The 15325-nt window shown below is 50.9% G+C and overlaps 1 protein-coding gene across 2 annotated transcripts in view; it reads right to left on the reverse strand.

Annotated features, from left to right (window-relative positions):
• The window catches only part of TFAP2A (transcription factor AP-2 alpha), a 15206-nt gene extending 2411 nt beyond the window's left edge, over positions 1-12795 (reverse strand). For both annotated transcript variants that reach the window (XM_067292374.1, XM_067292375.1), the window contains exons 1-6: positions 12211-12795; positions 10505-10939; positions 7482-7533; positions 5091-5322; positions 3740-3858; positions 1292-1433 (exon numbers count right to left, since the gene is read on the reverse strand). In XM_067292374.1, coding sequence (XP_067148475.1) covers positions 1292-1433; positions 3740-3858; positions 5091-5322; positions 7482-7533; positions 10505-10939; positions 12211-12237 — 1007 coding nt within the window. In that variant the 5' untranslated portion in view covers positions 12238-12795. The remainder of the gene's footprint in view (positions 1-1291; positions 1434-3739; positions 3859-5090; positions 5323-7481; positions 7534-10504; positions 10940-12210) is intronic.
• Between the last annotated feature and the right edge of the window lie 2530 nt (positions 12796-15325).

The raw sequence follows: 15325 nt of genomic DNA on the forward strand, positions 1-15325 counted from the left end.
ACATTACGCCCCAGCCAACGCACTGGCAAATAACACACACACGCGCGCGCGCGCACATATACATATTCTGCCTATCTGGTTGACCCTAATATTGCTTTCCCCACACACATATGCACACCTCTTCTGAGCAGGTTTTTGGCACACAATCAATAAGCAGTTCAAAGTCTCTCAGCAATATGGAAGAAAATAGATGGGGTGCAATAACCCTAGGGAGGTTCGGGCATTTATTCGCATTTTGGAAGATCCCTTTTTGGAACTGGAGAGACTCAGATCTCTTCCTCCACAAGGCTAAAATACTCCTGTGTGTCAGGAAGAAAGACAGAGGGAAGGCGGAGAGGGGAATCGAGGCTTTAAATTAGGGTATTCCGAAACGTTTTAATGTGTACATCTATATCTCCAAATCCAAAGAGACCTTCCCACACAGAGGAAGGCTGACACTAACTGAGGTCTGGAAATTTCCTTCCAGGGAGGTGGAAAGAGAGGATACGAGGGCATGGTGCAGAAGTTACATTTTATCATTCACTTGCTGCTCAAATGGTTGGGGAAATAACACACCTTATAGCAAGAGCTTAGAGGCGTGCTAAAACAGTTTGTATTCTAAAACCCGCATTAATGTCTTCCAGCCATAAACTGGCTCCCATCTTCTGCCTGCGCCCTCTGGCACTGTGCCCTTTGGTGACACCTCCATTGGTAATTAAGGGCGACTAAACAACCCTTTTAATTTCCAGCAAACATATCAAAACAATCATTTTCTTTTCACGCACCACCTGGAAGTCTAGTCAGCCCCACCAATGATAAACTCCACTAGCATTTCAACTGCGTACAGATTGCCATTTAAAATATATTTTTAATATCCCTATACTCACTAAGTAACAGAGCTGCTTAGGAAGAAAGAACTATTGCAGATTTTAATGAATTGAAATCAGTTTAATGTGCCAGTTTTATTTTACTGTCAACGGGAAACCTTCCCCTCCTATCTAAACTGGTGAGCTAAGTGAAAAGGCCCAGAAAATGTTTTGCTTTGAAGAATTATTGTTTCTTCTTTAACTAAATATACACCCACAGTTTTCACAACCTACTTTCAAGGTAATCTGCATAAACTGACTTGAGGGAAACCAAGCTGGGCTATACAGTTCGCTTATAGCATGAGGGCAGATATACCCCCTTACAATTTGCAAGGCCATTAGCCACTGACTATGTGGCAAACACACACACCTATATGAGCCCCAGACCCAGGTTTGCCCCCCTCCCCTCGCAACCGGATAACATGCCAGAAAGGTAAATGTCTTACTTTGTAGCTAGAAGCATGTTTTTTCTTGTGACTTGCTCGTTTGGATCGGAATGTTGTCGGTTGAGAAATTCAGCTACTGCTTTGGCAGGAAATTCTGTCTCACAAACGTACCCAAAATCTCTAGCTAGATGTACTGCTTCTCCTGGAAAGGGAGGCGTGGGTGGGAGTGGGAGGGAAACATACATCCGATCAATATACATAGCACAAAGGCAAAAAAATCCATTAGGAAAAAAAAAGCTATTTTTTCCTCGGATTTTTCTTCTAAAAAGACTTGGGACATTTTTCTTTTAAAAAGGTACTGCAAGAAATGCTAATCACATCTCATCTTGTAAGAATTTTCTTTGCTTCAGAGTAGGGCCAGGCAAAAATATATGTTCAAGACAATTGTTATGAGTGAAATCACACATACGCGTTTTCTAAAGTTCGTATCAACTAACAGATACTTCTAGACAGGCATGCTCTATCCACCTATAATGTGTGCTTATATTCACATGTAAATATGTACGCACACCCTACATACATACATTTCACTCAAAGCTGTTTACTCAGGAGATATTTCTTTGCCTCAAGTACATGCCTCTATATTCTTTTGCAATGCAGCAATGATTAATATTGATCATAATTACTCCTAGAGCTCTTCTAAATAAAATGCATTAAACAACTAAGTGTTTAAAATTTAACTTGATCGCGTATAATTATACGTTCACCCCCAAACGATTAACCATGAGAATTTTAGGGTCATTCCACCCAGTCTGTCTGTTTTGTTGATTTTCAAATCTTTGGTTTTAATTTCCTGAACCAGTTGGTTTTTACTGCAGGGCTTCCTGCCATTAGCTCTAGCTCCGGAAGAACGCATGCGCCAATTAGAGCTTCAAAGCCTCAGTCCAGTGAGCTTGTTTCCATAAAATGGAGCGGATCATAAACAATAACAGTACTCTAGAAACTGCCTCATCGCTTCAGGACTCAAAGCCTAAGCAATGTTTATACTATCATCTCCCCCCAAATTAGCCACCATTACTAAGTTATCTGGAGATCAGGCCTGCCTGTTTTGTTTTTTAAAAATCATTCTTTTAGAGCCATTGTATGTGAAAGCCGAACAGAACAATAGATTACCATAAAACGTTCTCCATATTCATTAACATCACAAATAAATACTAAGCATCTACCAAATCTAGACTTTTTACAAGTCTTTCCCTCCAGATTTTTTACTACAGTGTGTTGATGCAATTGCAAAGCCTCTTCAAAAACACGAAGACAAAGTAATTTTCACGCAGTGTAAATATAGTGCAGCCAATAATCTGAATGCTAAAAAAATGAAATCTGGCCTTATGCAACATTTCTCTCCCCATCTCTTTGAACGTTTAGCATTTCTAGCAGAATGCAAAGTGACACCAGAACAAAGCTACAAATTCCCTTCTACGCAGCCAAACTTAAGCTAACCTGCGCATCCTGACTTGAGGCTAAAAGCACTTTGCAGACTAAAACAGTCTAAAACATTGTCAAATCAAAACCAAAAACGAAGAGAAAGGAGCAGGATATACTTAGTGGACTTGGGTTTACCTCGGGCCAGTAACTGTGACAAAGTAACTATTTCAAAATAAAATGACTTGCAAACTCTTTGAGCTTCCTACGTCTGAGTTCTGAAAACATGGGACACCTGAAGGTGTTAAAAGAAGTTGCACCTTTTCTTGCCAGAGCAAAGTAGGGGAGAACAATATAATGAAGGGAACATATGTTCTGAAAATGAGAACCAAAAGGGAGGGGGGGTGCAACTTTGAGGCTTTCAGGACACCATTAATTCATGGCTTCAGTCAAGGATTCCCAAATTAATTCAGGAAGTAATGGTCACGCATTTCTCAAATGCAGATGTCAGAAATCTTAAATGATTTACTGTTATGTTGTTGAGGAGGGGGGACGGACTACAAAAAAAAAGTAAAAAGAAAAAAAAGTAGCTGCAGTTTTTGTCATTTAAAATTGCTTAGTTGTCCACTGGTGAAGGAGCACGATACTAGAGGAATTATAATTTCTGCTCCCTGTAACTTTCAACACACAACATTTTGGGGTCTGAGCCTGTAGCCCTCATTCTCACGGATCCTTCCTATGCTGCTTCCAATGAAACCAATTTACTCTGGGGAGGGATTACTCACTTGAATAAGGGAGCAAGATGGGGGACCCTGAAAACATCAAGTTCAAAGACTTAAAAGCAAATAAATGGTGGAATGCAATGCTGAGTCTGCAGGATTCATTTAAGTTTGTTTCAGGTTAAAACAAAAGGCAAAAATACATAATTAACATTTTTCTGAGGCACAAAGATTAAGCCAAATAACGCCTTTCAAATTTCAAACATGGAGCACTGACTTGAAAAAAAACCACAAAGTCTTATCCCGTTAGGCAAAAATAACACACACATTTTCCAAATGAACCCTCTCGGAGCTTCAAGCCACTTACCCTCCACTAGCGATGTGAGTAAGGTAACATTAGCAGCTTTGCGTCTCCCGGCTGGCAGGTTTAATCCTATTTTGTCCAGTTTTTCTCTCAAAGATCTCCCTCCATTTTTAGACTTCGCCCTGTTTCACACATAAAGCCACTTAGAACAAGACTAACAGGGCGTCAGATTGTATTTCACTTCCCTCCTACAAATCACCCCAAAACATATTTGAAAAGCACATTCCCCAGGGAGAGACACTGGGAAAAGGTTTTCAGGGGACGGTTGGGGGGTAGGGGGGAGCAAATAGCAAAAATTGCTGAAAGCAAAACCCAGTATAAAATGTACCTGTGCTGATCCATGGGTATTTGGCTGACTTCACACTCAAATTTGCTGAGGACCAAATCAACACACAAACTAGCACAGATTTCAAAAGTTTTAGCATCTGGGTAGTCATTTGCACCTCTGTGTAATAACCACCACAATAATAAGCATTTCTGAACCCCCAACACACTACGGCCCCAACGGGAACTTTTTTCACCAGCTATCTTGCGACAGCTATTGCATTATTTAGAAGACTAATCTGAACGGTCGAAAGCCTACATCACCATTATGGAACTTCACGGTGTTTGGCAAACAGCTGAACCTCGAAATACCTTATCTACTACTTTTCAACAGAGATGGGTTAAGGCAAATCCTTGAAATGAAAGCTTTGTTAATTAATTCTGGATTTTATTCCCTACCCAAGTGCTCTTTAATTGTCTGGATTAGATTATAACCCCTAGGTGCCTAGAAGAAGGGATGCCTACAGAAGAGCGTGTGTCACTTGAACAGAGATCTGAAACTTTTCGATTTTTTTTTTAAATTGTCGTTATCAGACCCATTCGCTCATGGGGGGGGGGATGGGGGCAGCCCGGGAGACAACACCCCCTCCCCTCCCCTCCCCAAGCCCCCTCCAGACTCCCAGAGCCTGGCACCGCCTGAGGCGGAGGACAGCCGAGATGGGGGGGGGATTGACAAGGCCTCTCGTTGCCACGGTTACAGTGCCCCCCCCCCGCCGCGCGCGCCCCACCCCCTAACGGCCGAGCACCGCCCACGCCCCTTCGCGTCCCACGCGCGCGGCGGGAAGGGGGGCTCGCGCTGCCCTCACGGGGTGGCGGCTGGGGGAGCGGAGCGGGTCGCTGACTGAGGCGACGGTTGGCCGCGTCCGTTAGGCGAGGGGAGCGGAGCGGAGCGGGGCAGGGCGCCCCCCCGCCCCCACCCGCGTGGGCTGTCCCCTGCCGCCCCCCCTCGCACACACACACCGCGCCGCTGTGGCGGCGGCGGCGCCACCCCGCCTCCTGCGCTGCTCCGCCCCGCTCCCCCGCCCCTCACCTCCGGAGCACTCCGCCCAGCAGGGAGGCGTTGAGGCACTCGGGCGGCGAGAGGCGTCTCTGCACTTCCGCCACCGTGACCTTGTACTTGGAGGTGGAGCTCAGCAGCGAGAGGCGGCCCGGCACCGAGCAGAAGACCTCGTTGGGGTTCACCACCCCGCCGAAGAGCGTGTCCTTGTTGATGGGGATGGAGGAGACGGCGTTGTTGTTAGACTTGGAGAGGGACACGGGGCCTGCAGGGAGGGAGGAGCAGGGAGGTGAGGGTGAGGAGCGGGGGCAGGAGGAGGTGGCCGCCGCCGCGCACCGGCCCCGCGCCGCGCCGGGGAGCGCGGCCGCTGCGGCCAGCCCTGGGTCCGCGTTGCTTGCGGTGCAGAGGGAGGAGGCGGGATAGGGCGGCCGGCCGGCCGGCCGGCGGGGCTGCGGGGCAGGGCCGCGGGGGCCCCTCAGTTTGCGGGGAGGAGGAGGAGGAGGAGGAGGGAGGGAGGGAGGGCGAGCGAGCGAGCGAGGAGGCTCCCCTCGACCCGGAGCAAAAACGCGGCCGGGGCCCGCCGCGCTGCTCGGAGGGAGCCGGCTCGCCCGCGGGTGCCGAGCACGGCCCGGGTCGGGGTGTCCCCGCCTCCGGCCGCCCTGCGGGGCGCTGAGGGCGGGCGAGGGCGAGCCCACCGGTCGGTGGGCGAGCGGGCGCAGGAGCAAAGTTTGTGCAGAGCTCGTCGCAGCAGGCAGTATCTGGGTTTGGGGTTTGTGCAGACGTCACTGGGAAGGCCAGCCCGAAACGGGTGTCACACATTGCTGAGTACCTTACAACCGGAGGGGAGGAAATTCGCAAGGGAGTAAAACAACCAGCAGATTGCATATTAATATAGCACAAAAGGCAACGCTGAAATACGCATTCGGGTACTAACAAAACCCCCTGAGACAATTGAGGACGGTGTCATTCAGCCTGTGCCACAATGTTTTCAGCAGATAACTTTTGACGTGAAAAATCATAACAGATGAGCCTGCACAACCTCCCTCAGTAGCAGCAAGCACCGTAAAGCGAATCGCCGCCCCTGCCTTAGGGCGGGAGCCGCAGGACGGGCAGTCACCGGGCACTGCACCCGGGCAGCGCTTTGGTTTAGCGTGGGGCTGCTCGGTGAGCGGCGCGGCTCCCCAAAATAAAGCCGCCTCCCTTCCCCCCTCTCCAGGCAAGCGAAGCAATGCGCCTCGGGCCGCGGCTGGGGGAAGGGAGAGGTGGCAGCGGGCAGCGCACGGGGCTGTCGGGCTTCCCCGCGCCGCCGAGCCGCGCTGCCCGCGCGCCTGCCGCCCTGCCGCGCCGCGCCGTTTCGCGGGCACCGTCCAAACGTGCGGGGGGCTCCGTGTTTTGGATAGATCACTTGTGACATTAATAGCTCTGGGAAGGCTAATAGATACAACAGGAGTTAAACGAACTCTTGAGATTACTAATAAAAGAGCCAATTATCGTGTCGACTTGGAAAGAGCATCTCTTAAGATTTATCCCTTGCACATCTAATTTGACGTGACAAAGGCTTCACAGACAGGGGGAAAAAAAAAACTTTAAACTAGCTGACTGTACAGTGATTAGGGTTAGAAAGGAGAGCAGCTTTATATAGCATCTCACTCTGGTGGTGTCCAGCATACCCAAATAGCAGAGTGCTGCCAGCGTAGCACAGATGTGGCACTCCTCAGAGCAAGCACTACCTAAGCACTCAGCCCAGTGAGTTTTACTCCAACAGCGGCTCACTACACCGGATCCAAATGCAAACCAATCGCTTTCCACCTTTACACCAAGAGCCTCCTGTGCAAAGTGCCCTGTGCAATCTTTCTCAGCCCTTCAGTCCTCTGAAGAAAGACGTGAAAACGGGCTTCAACAAAAGCACACCGTAAATATTTTGCCCGATTCGGGGACCAGTTTCAAAGCATTCAAGTGAAGCAAACACACAAAGCCAACAAAACCGAACCGCCTCGGCAGAGATCAGTCTCCAGCCACTCGCCCCTTTTTCTCCAGCAGCCCGTCTAATCACCGGCGTTATTTAAATACGAAAACCCGGAGAACGAGGCACACCGTTTTCTCTTTCAGCGCCCAGTTTCCCAACAACGATTAAACAACGCTACTCAGCCGGATGCATTGGTGGAGCCATGAAACTAAATTGTCTGCTAATGCACTCAAATCCCGGGGCCGCTTTGCTAGATCATTTGCTAACGTTTTCGGCGTTAACAGCGACGGCAATAACAACACCGCGCAGCCAAGGCGGCCGCCTAAGCGGGCCGGTCTCGGCCCCGCTCGCCCGGCTGCAGCCCGCGGCTGGGGCCGGGGCCGCAGCCCGCTGCCTCCCCTCTCCGGCAGCGCCCAGCCTGCCACGACCCGCTCGGCATGCGCGAGGAAGCGGCTTACCTTTCTTAATTACAGTTTGGTCTGGGATGTTAATGCCGGGGTCTTCTACGTGCTGCAACAAAAGGAACACGCGAGGGTATAAGTGTTTGGGGGCAACAAAAGGAAAGCAGCGCTGGCCCGGGCCGGGGTGCCACAAGCTACCCCCGCTCCCCCCCCCCCACCAGCTGCGGGGATCAGCGACAGATTAGGGGGCTCCTCGCTAAGGAAAGATCCTGCATCCCTCCCCTCTTTTCCCTCATTCTCCAAGGGGGGGGGGGGGAGAAAAAAACTCAGTTTAATCCCCGCACCCCCTGGGCTTGCCCGGGAGGACCCCGCCGAGCCCCGCGCCGGGGAGGCCCCGCAGTTTGCCCTCTCCTCCCTCCCCTTTCCTCCCCCCCCGCCGCCCGCAGCCCGTGCCCCGGCCCCGCTGCCAGCGCGGCGCCGCGGCCGCGGGGGGCAGAGCACAAAGGCGCCGCCGGCGGGCGCTGCCCGCTCCGCGCGGCCCCGCGCTGCTCCCGCCGCGAGCCACGCAAAGGCCGCGCAGCGCCCGGCGCTCCCGCTATTGTCCACTAGCAGGTTGTGCCGCTGCGCTTGCAGATGGGTTTTGTGCGCCGGAGTCAAAACGTGATTAGAAAGTCAAATGAAATCATGTTTTCTAATTCGAAAAACTGACAGGCAATATAATGTCTGGCTGTGTTTACAAATTAACACCAGTGCTGCTGAGATAGAAGATTTCGCAATCGTTACAAAACACAGGCATTGCCATTTAAAAAACTATTACTTCCTTCTCTAGTCTTTGTCCAACAATAATACTGATTCTAACATTTTCCATTCTGTCTTGGATTTATGCTCCTGTTAATTGTGCCTGATCTCAATGATTCCGGGTGGATGGTACTAAGTTGCTTTATTACAGGTTTTATTATACTCAATGCTCTCATTTGTAACTTGCCTAAAGTGCTTCTGGATTTAAGTATAATTAAATTGAGAAATGTTCAGAAATGACTACTGCTGCAGTTCTTGTGTTTTAACTATATGGGGAAATATGATCCCTTTATGCATGCACCCTAAACCCATAAAGTAAATGTAGTGTGGCATAATACTTTTATTTGTGTTATTTCTACACATATTCCATACAGGGAGGACTGTTAAGTTTAAAATCCCACAGAGATATTTATGATTAAATAATTTTCACCATCTACTTGATTTTCTTAAATATCTAGTGGACGTTTGTATTAAAGGTTAACTGTTGCAGCAACGGGAAAATTCAGAAATGACCCTTTCCCTGACCTAAATTTCTTTAAAAGTTTTTTTTTTTTTTTGCATATCTAAATAAATACTCTTAAAAGATACATTATCTTGTTTTTATGTTTTTCTTCATGCATCCTGCTGATTCAGTTTTACAGAGGAGAAAAAAAAATTGGCTGGGCTGGTTAAAGGATTTGAACCAGATGGCATTTGGTTTTCACGAAGTATAGCAATGCTATTAATTTGCAGATCCTTGAAAGTCGAATAAAATGATTCCTACTTAAATTATCTATCTGTAAAAAGGAGGCTTCCCAAATCAGTCCACTGAGCAGAATTGCAGCGAGGGAGAATTCAAAAGAACATTTTAGGTCATGTTCCTACAGCAATCAGGGGCTTGCAGTCAACAAATTAGTTTATTCTCGCTGATGCCTCCATGATATTTTATATCAAGTTAAAAGAATCGACCTGGTTTTAACAGATCCGAATTGCTTACTAAATCCTCCACTTTGAGGAATGTATGCGTTTATTGCAAAACTGCTAAACATAACCAGCAATTTTCTGTGGCTAATTTAGCCAGATGAGGGCTGTAATAAATTCACTATTTTCCCCAAGTATAATTTGGAAAAGACTTCAAAATGACCCCCCCAAATAGGTAAGTTCATCTGAACATTATCCTTGCAACACAAAACTGTAATCATTAAACTGTCAGCAAATATATTGTTGTAATATTTGATCCTGTAATTTGGGATGGCATTTCAGCAAAAATCACATCCAGATACCACAATTCCCTCCTCCTCCTTTCCTTGCTCAAGTAAAGCAGCTTTAATCCCTCAGCATGAGCTCTGTGGGCTTTAATAAATTTATTGGCATGTTCTAATTCTATTTTCAGGGAGAAACCCAGAAAGATGAACTTTGATCACAAACAGTTGTTCCCATCACATTGCATAAGGCCACTTTCCTAACTGAACAATAGCCCTGCTTGCTTTGTAAATAGCCTATGTGCTAATGTCATGCTTAATTAGAAACCATTTTTTAAACTGTATTTATTGATAACAGAATTAAATCTCCCAAATAATGCATCACCCAAAAGGCTCCCAACATTTAATTTAATATAGGGTGTAGCAGGTCTGGCTAGAATTTGATAACCTATAGCTAATGATTTATGAGGTCATCCCTTTGCACTACTGCTAAAAGAATGAGGCAGCATTTTAATATACCTCTCCTCTGATTTGTCAATTAATTCCTTTAGAGGAGAGGATCTGTCTGTATCCTCTTACAACTTTAGATGCCATTACCCCATATGCCAATTCCGTAATCACGGGGAACTGATTTTTCCTTCTTAGGCCACTTTCACCCACTTTTTTTTTCCCCCTCCCTTTACGTTTGCCTGGGAGGACATTTAATGAGATCTCGCATTTCAGACTAATGTTTTTCCCAAGGCAGCGAGAAATCCCCAAATGCACGGCCCTGTGGTGATATTATACATTCTTCCAATCGTAACAGCTTATTGTCATTGAGAAGGAAAGATATTGTTAACGATGACAGTAATTTGATTTATTTCTGTTTTGGCGGGCGCGTTTGCGGGAGGTGTCGCACGCGCGCGGAAGAGCCGCACCGGCCTATTGTTCTAGGTGGGGGCTTCGCCTATTCTCTTCGCTCCCCACCCCCCCGCGGGCCAAGTTTGCCCCCGAGGGGGCGGGCGGGTAAAATAAATAAGTAAATAAATAAATGAGGGGGGAATTTTTTGTCGTTGTTGTTCCCCTTGCAGGAGGGTGGGGGGGGCCGCGGCCCTCGCTTACCGGCACGTCGTCGATGGCGTGGGGGATGGCGTGGAGGGGCAGGTCGGGCAGCGCGGCGCCCAGCCCGTGGGGGCCGTGCAGCAGCTCCTCGTGGCGCCGGTAGTCGCGGCGCGGGTCGAGCCCGGAGAGCTGCGGCGGCAAGCCGCGGTGCGTGTGCAGGAGCGCCGGCTCCTGGCTCTGCCTCTGGCCCGGCCAGCCCGGGTGCTGCGGCTGCGGCTGGGCGTGCAGGGGGTTGAGGCTGTAGGGGTCGTTGACGTGGGAGTAGGGGTCCTGGGACTGGGGGTAGATGGGCTGGTAGGGCGGGGGGAAATAGGGGGGCTGGAAGTCGGCGTTGGGGGTGTGCGAGAGCGGCGGGGCGCTGGTGTAGGGCGACTGGCCCACAGTCCCCAGCTGCGGTAGCCGCGCCGTCCCGTTGCTGGTACTGTCGTGGCGCTCCTGGGATGTGTGGGGAGGGGGGGCGGCGGGAAGGGGGGAGGGAGGAAGGGGGGAGACAAGGGGGAAAAAAAAGAAGATAAAATCAAACTGTTTCTCGTCAAAATCGGCTTGCGAATTTCAGCTCGCGGGGCGACGCTTGGCCGGCCGGCCGCTGCGAGGCGGACTGGGCAGCCCTCCGCCTCCCGCTTCTTGTCACGCGAAATTGCGAGGAAGGCTTGTTTTCCAATAATCACAACAATAATAACAACGACATTAATAATAATAATAACAACAATAGGGCTGCTTATAATAATAAATAAAACATCGCGACGATACAGCGTGCATTCCCAGCAGATCGTGCCCGCGGTTTGTGCCCCGGAATTTCAAGAGCAGGTATTACCCACAGGAAAAAAAAAGAAAGAAAGAAAAAGAAATTATCATCATTTTAAAGCGGGCATTATTAAAATAATCATTCTACCACGACCAAAAATGCTCTCACTTGCTCCGAGCAGAACTAAGATAAATATTGTCGCTGAGATTACCGCTAATACATTCTAAGAAAAAAAAAAAAAAAAACGGAAAATCAAAGACCACTGACATTTTGTTACCAGAAGACGCCGAAATAGGCTCCAAGAAACCCGCTGCTCCCAGCGCAAGTTTTGTAAATGTTGCGGGGCGATCGCACGGCCACGTCCCCCCACCCCACGGGGAGAGCCGCGCCGCTGCCCCGCCGAAACCCCCTGCTCGCCGGCAGGCGATTTCCCAAAAAAAAAGGAGGTGGCGGAGGCGGCAGCGCCGGGGGAAGCGGGGCAACACGCCGAGCCGCGCCGAGCCGACGGGCGAGCGGCACCCAAACGTCCAAGCGCGTTTCGGCACGGCGCGGCCGACTCCTGGCTCGCAGAGGGGCACCCGGGCAGAGCAGCCCACAGGTACGTGCGGGGGAAAGGCATGGCCTCCGCGGAGGAGGAGGAGGGTTAGAGGGAAGGAGGTAGGATCCCGAAAAGAGGAGACAAGAAAGCTGAAAATATCCCATTCGCAGGTGGCAAGGTGAAGAAATCTAGGCAGTAGGGTCCAAGCAAAGCCTTTTGCCGTTCGCTTGAAGCAGATCAAAAAAAAAAAAAAAAAAAAAAAAAAAGTAAACCACCGAATTGAAAAAAAAATGAAGGAAAGAGAAAAAAAAAGCCCTCTCAAGAAAGCTAGGTGCGAAACCCCGAATATCACCGCCACCGTCGACAACAATAGCAACACCCAGCACACCAAACCCCCTCCGAGAGAAACGCGAAGCAACTCACCATAGCTGAAAAACTGTGTACTAACATCTGCGAAGAGTCGGGGGTAACAAGTCAGGGCAGAAAAAAAGCAGAGGAAAGTGACCAGAGGTGCGCGCAGCCCCCGGCGGAGCCGCGCGGGCGCGGGCGGGCGGGCGGGAGCGGGGCCGGAGCCCGGCGCTAGGCGCGGGCGGCGGGACCGGGGCGCCGGGGCTGCTCCTGCACCGCGGGCGCGCCGCGATAATCCATCAGAACTTGCACCGGTTTCTGCTGCCCTTCATCTGGTGTTGCAAAGGCGAGCTCTCTATCCTGGCGTGATATGAGGAGTCAAAGTTGGTTGCTTTTTTTTTTTTTTTTGGCTTTTTTTGTTTTGCGCTTTTTTTGGCTTTTTTTTGGTTTTAGTGTGTGTGTGTTTGTTTCTTAATCCTTTTTTTTCCCCCTCTGTCTCTTTCTTTCTTTTTCTCCTTTGACTTAGCTGCTGCTTCACTTGAGCTCCTAATAACAGATCTGCTGCCTTCCTGGAGACTCCTAATAGCAGATATTCATGACTATTAATATTACACGAATACTTAATAAGGGAAGAATGGCTGGAAATCGAGCGTGAAGCGAGAAGGCAACTCAAGGCAGAGCCTGTTCTAAATGACGTCCATTGAATGAAGAATCAGTGTATCTAATCAGAGATGGGGGAGAGGGAGAGAGAGAGAGAGAGAGAGACAAAAAGGGAGAGAGAGGCAGAGGGAGAGCGAGAGGGGGGACATGCCGCTGCGTCTGACGAATCACAGGAAAGGGGCAACATTTTAAAAGGTTGCAGGGCATGCAAAAGTGAAAGAGAAAGAGATCCGGAGAGAGGGAGAGGGTGGGAGCCAGGAGGGGGGTGCGGAGGGGGGCGGCGGGGCGAAAGACGGAGGGGAGGGGGAGGCGGAGAGGGATTCCCCCCTCCCCGTCCCTCCCCGCCGCGCCGTTCCCCCCCGCGCCCTCCCCAGCCCGGCGGTCCGGAGCGGGGCGCACCTCGGGCTGGTGCTGCTGCGCGTAGCCGGCCTCAAACGCCAGGGAGAAGAGCGGCTGCTGGCTCCCCGCCGGGCCCTTGCCGCCCTCGGCCGCGCCGCCGCCGCACTTGCGCGGGGTGGGCTCCGCGGGGACGCCCCCCGCCGCCGCCGCCGCCCCGTCCATGCCTCGACGGCGCCCCGCGGCTGCCCGCGCCGCTGCCCCCGCGGCGGCCGCCCCGCGCCGCGCCGCCGAGCCGCAGCGCCTCCGCGCCCCGGAAACCGGCTGGGAAAGTGGTTTTTTTTTGGGGGGGGGGGCGTCTCCCCGTCTTCTGTTTACCCCTCCTCCTCCTCCTCCTCCTCCTCCGCCGCCGCCGCCGCCTCCAGCCCCGCGGCCGCCCGGGGCAGGGGGCCGGGACGGCCGGGGGGCATCCGCCGGGCGCCCGCCGCCCCTCGCCAGCGTCGGGGAAAAGAGGGGGGGAAAAGGCAGCGGGGAGCGGAGGGGAGGGCGGCAGGCCGGGGGGGCGGCGGGGGCCGGGGCAGAGGGAGGAGAGCGCTGCTCCCGGCCCAGACAAGCCGGGGCTGCGGCACAACCCGTCAGACTGGCTGTGCAACTCCCGGCGGCTCCCCCGACCGGCCCCGCTGCGCGCTCCTCCGCGCTGCTCCGCGCCGCGTGTCGCCGCGCTCCCCCGGCGCCCGGCTCCGCGCACCGCACCGCCGCTCCCGGCCCCGGGGAGCTATGACCTCCCCGGGCCGTGAGGAGGGGCAGAGGGCTGCTGGCATTTTTATTGCCTTTTTTTCCTCTCTCTCTCTCTTTTTTTTTTTAAAGCAGGTCCTGCTCCCCGTCAGGGCAAAGCCACTCGCTTCTCCTTCCTCTACAAGTCACCTCGCAGCTCGGATCTGCTTCCAAGCAAAACCCCGGCGACAAACCGCACACATACAGACAAAAGCCACCGGGGCTCCCGGGAAGCGGCCGCTGCATCGTGTTTGGTAGCACCTCGGTGCAAGTCCCATTAGCACAAGGCAACAAAAGCCATTTACGATGAAATCGGCACACTCGTACGCGCGCACTTAAACACCGATCCTGGGGAGAAGAACGGGTCGAAACCTTGTTTTCTCCCTAAATCCAGCTGAGGATTTTCTTTTTCCGCCTTAAAAAAAAATAGAATAAAATACCCTGACACCTCATTCCTAAAAATCAAGCATCCGACAGCGGCTGGATCTCAGAGCTCAGCTCCCCCACTGGGAAACAGCTTTACCCCGCACTGCTCGATCCAGGACTAAAATAATAAATATAATATAAAAATAATAAATATTTTAGTCCTCGGTGAGTCTGACGAGTCCTCGGTCCCTTTCCTACCCTAACGGCATCACAAAAAGCAGCAGCGGTTTCGGACGGGAACGTCCCCCCCCCCTTTCTCCCCAGAAATGTGTGTCGGAAAGGCTGCCGCCGAGGCTGGAGGTGCCTTCCCGCATGGACTGCAACCAAATAAATACATTCATTTGCAAAGTGGAATCCTTTATTGCGGGGTTTAAATGCACTGCACAGGCAACTTTGGCGAAACGTGTGACAATAGTATTCGTCGGTTTGAAGCTAGGCATTTGTCCTGGGCATCACTCTTCTTTTTTCGTCTTCTTTTCCTTTTTTGTCAGATTAATAGACACTCGCCTCGCTCTAAAAATATGGATGCGCATACACACACTCAAGCACACAACCTGTGCTGAACGGCTCCAAAACCAGATCAGGTAGTTTTTTAATTTTTCGAGAGTTTAAAATATTACTGCTCAAAGCCGTGAGAGTGAGTCCCCGAAAATTAGGAGGTTGGGGGAATATTGCTCCAAACCCCCTGATTTCACTTCAGCAACTGATCCCTAGGAAGAAGAAAAAAATAAAAAAAATAAAAAAAAAAGCACAGCTCGGTATTATCAAACCAGCAGCTACCTCCAAAATGCTGATTTTAAGCGTCGGTCTTGAGCCAATCTATTGGGATGCCTCGGGTACCTAGCATGTAAGAATAATTCTCTTCCCTTTGTCTCTTTGCCCTTTCATTCATTCATCCGTCCATTCATTCAGGCATCCATCCATCCATCTATCCATCCATCCATATGGATGAGTGTAGCATCCTACAGAGCCTTATCTATACAGGATCTACCTA

Source organism: Apteryx mantelli, chromosome 2 (genome assembly GCF_036417845.1).
Source record: "Apteryx mantelli isolate bAptMan1 chromosome 2, bAptMan1.hap1, whole genome shotgun sequence".
NCBI classification, from domain to species: domain Eukaryota; kingdom Metazoa; phylum Chordata; class Aves; order Apterygiformes; family Apterygidae; genus Apteryx; species Apteryx mantelli.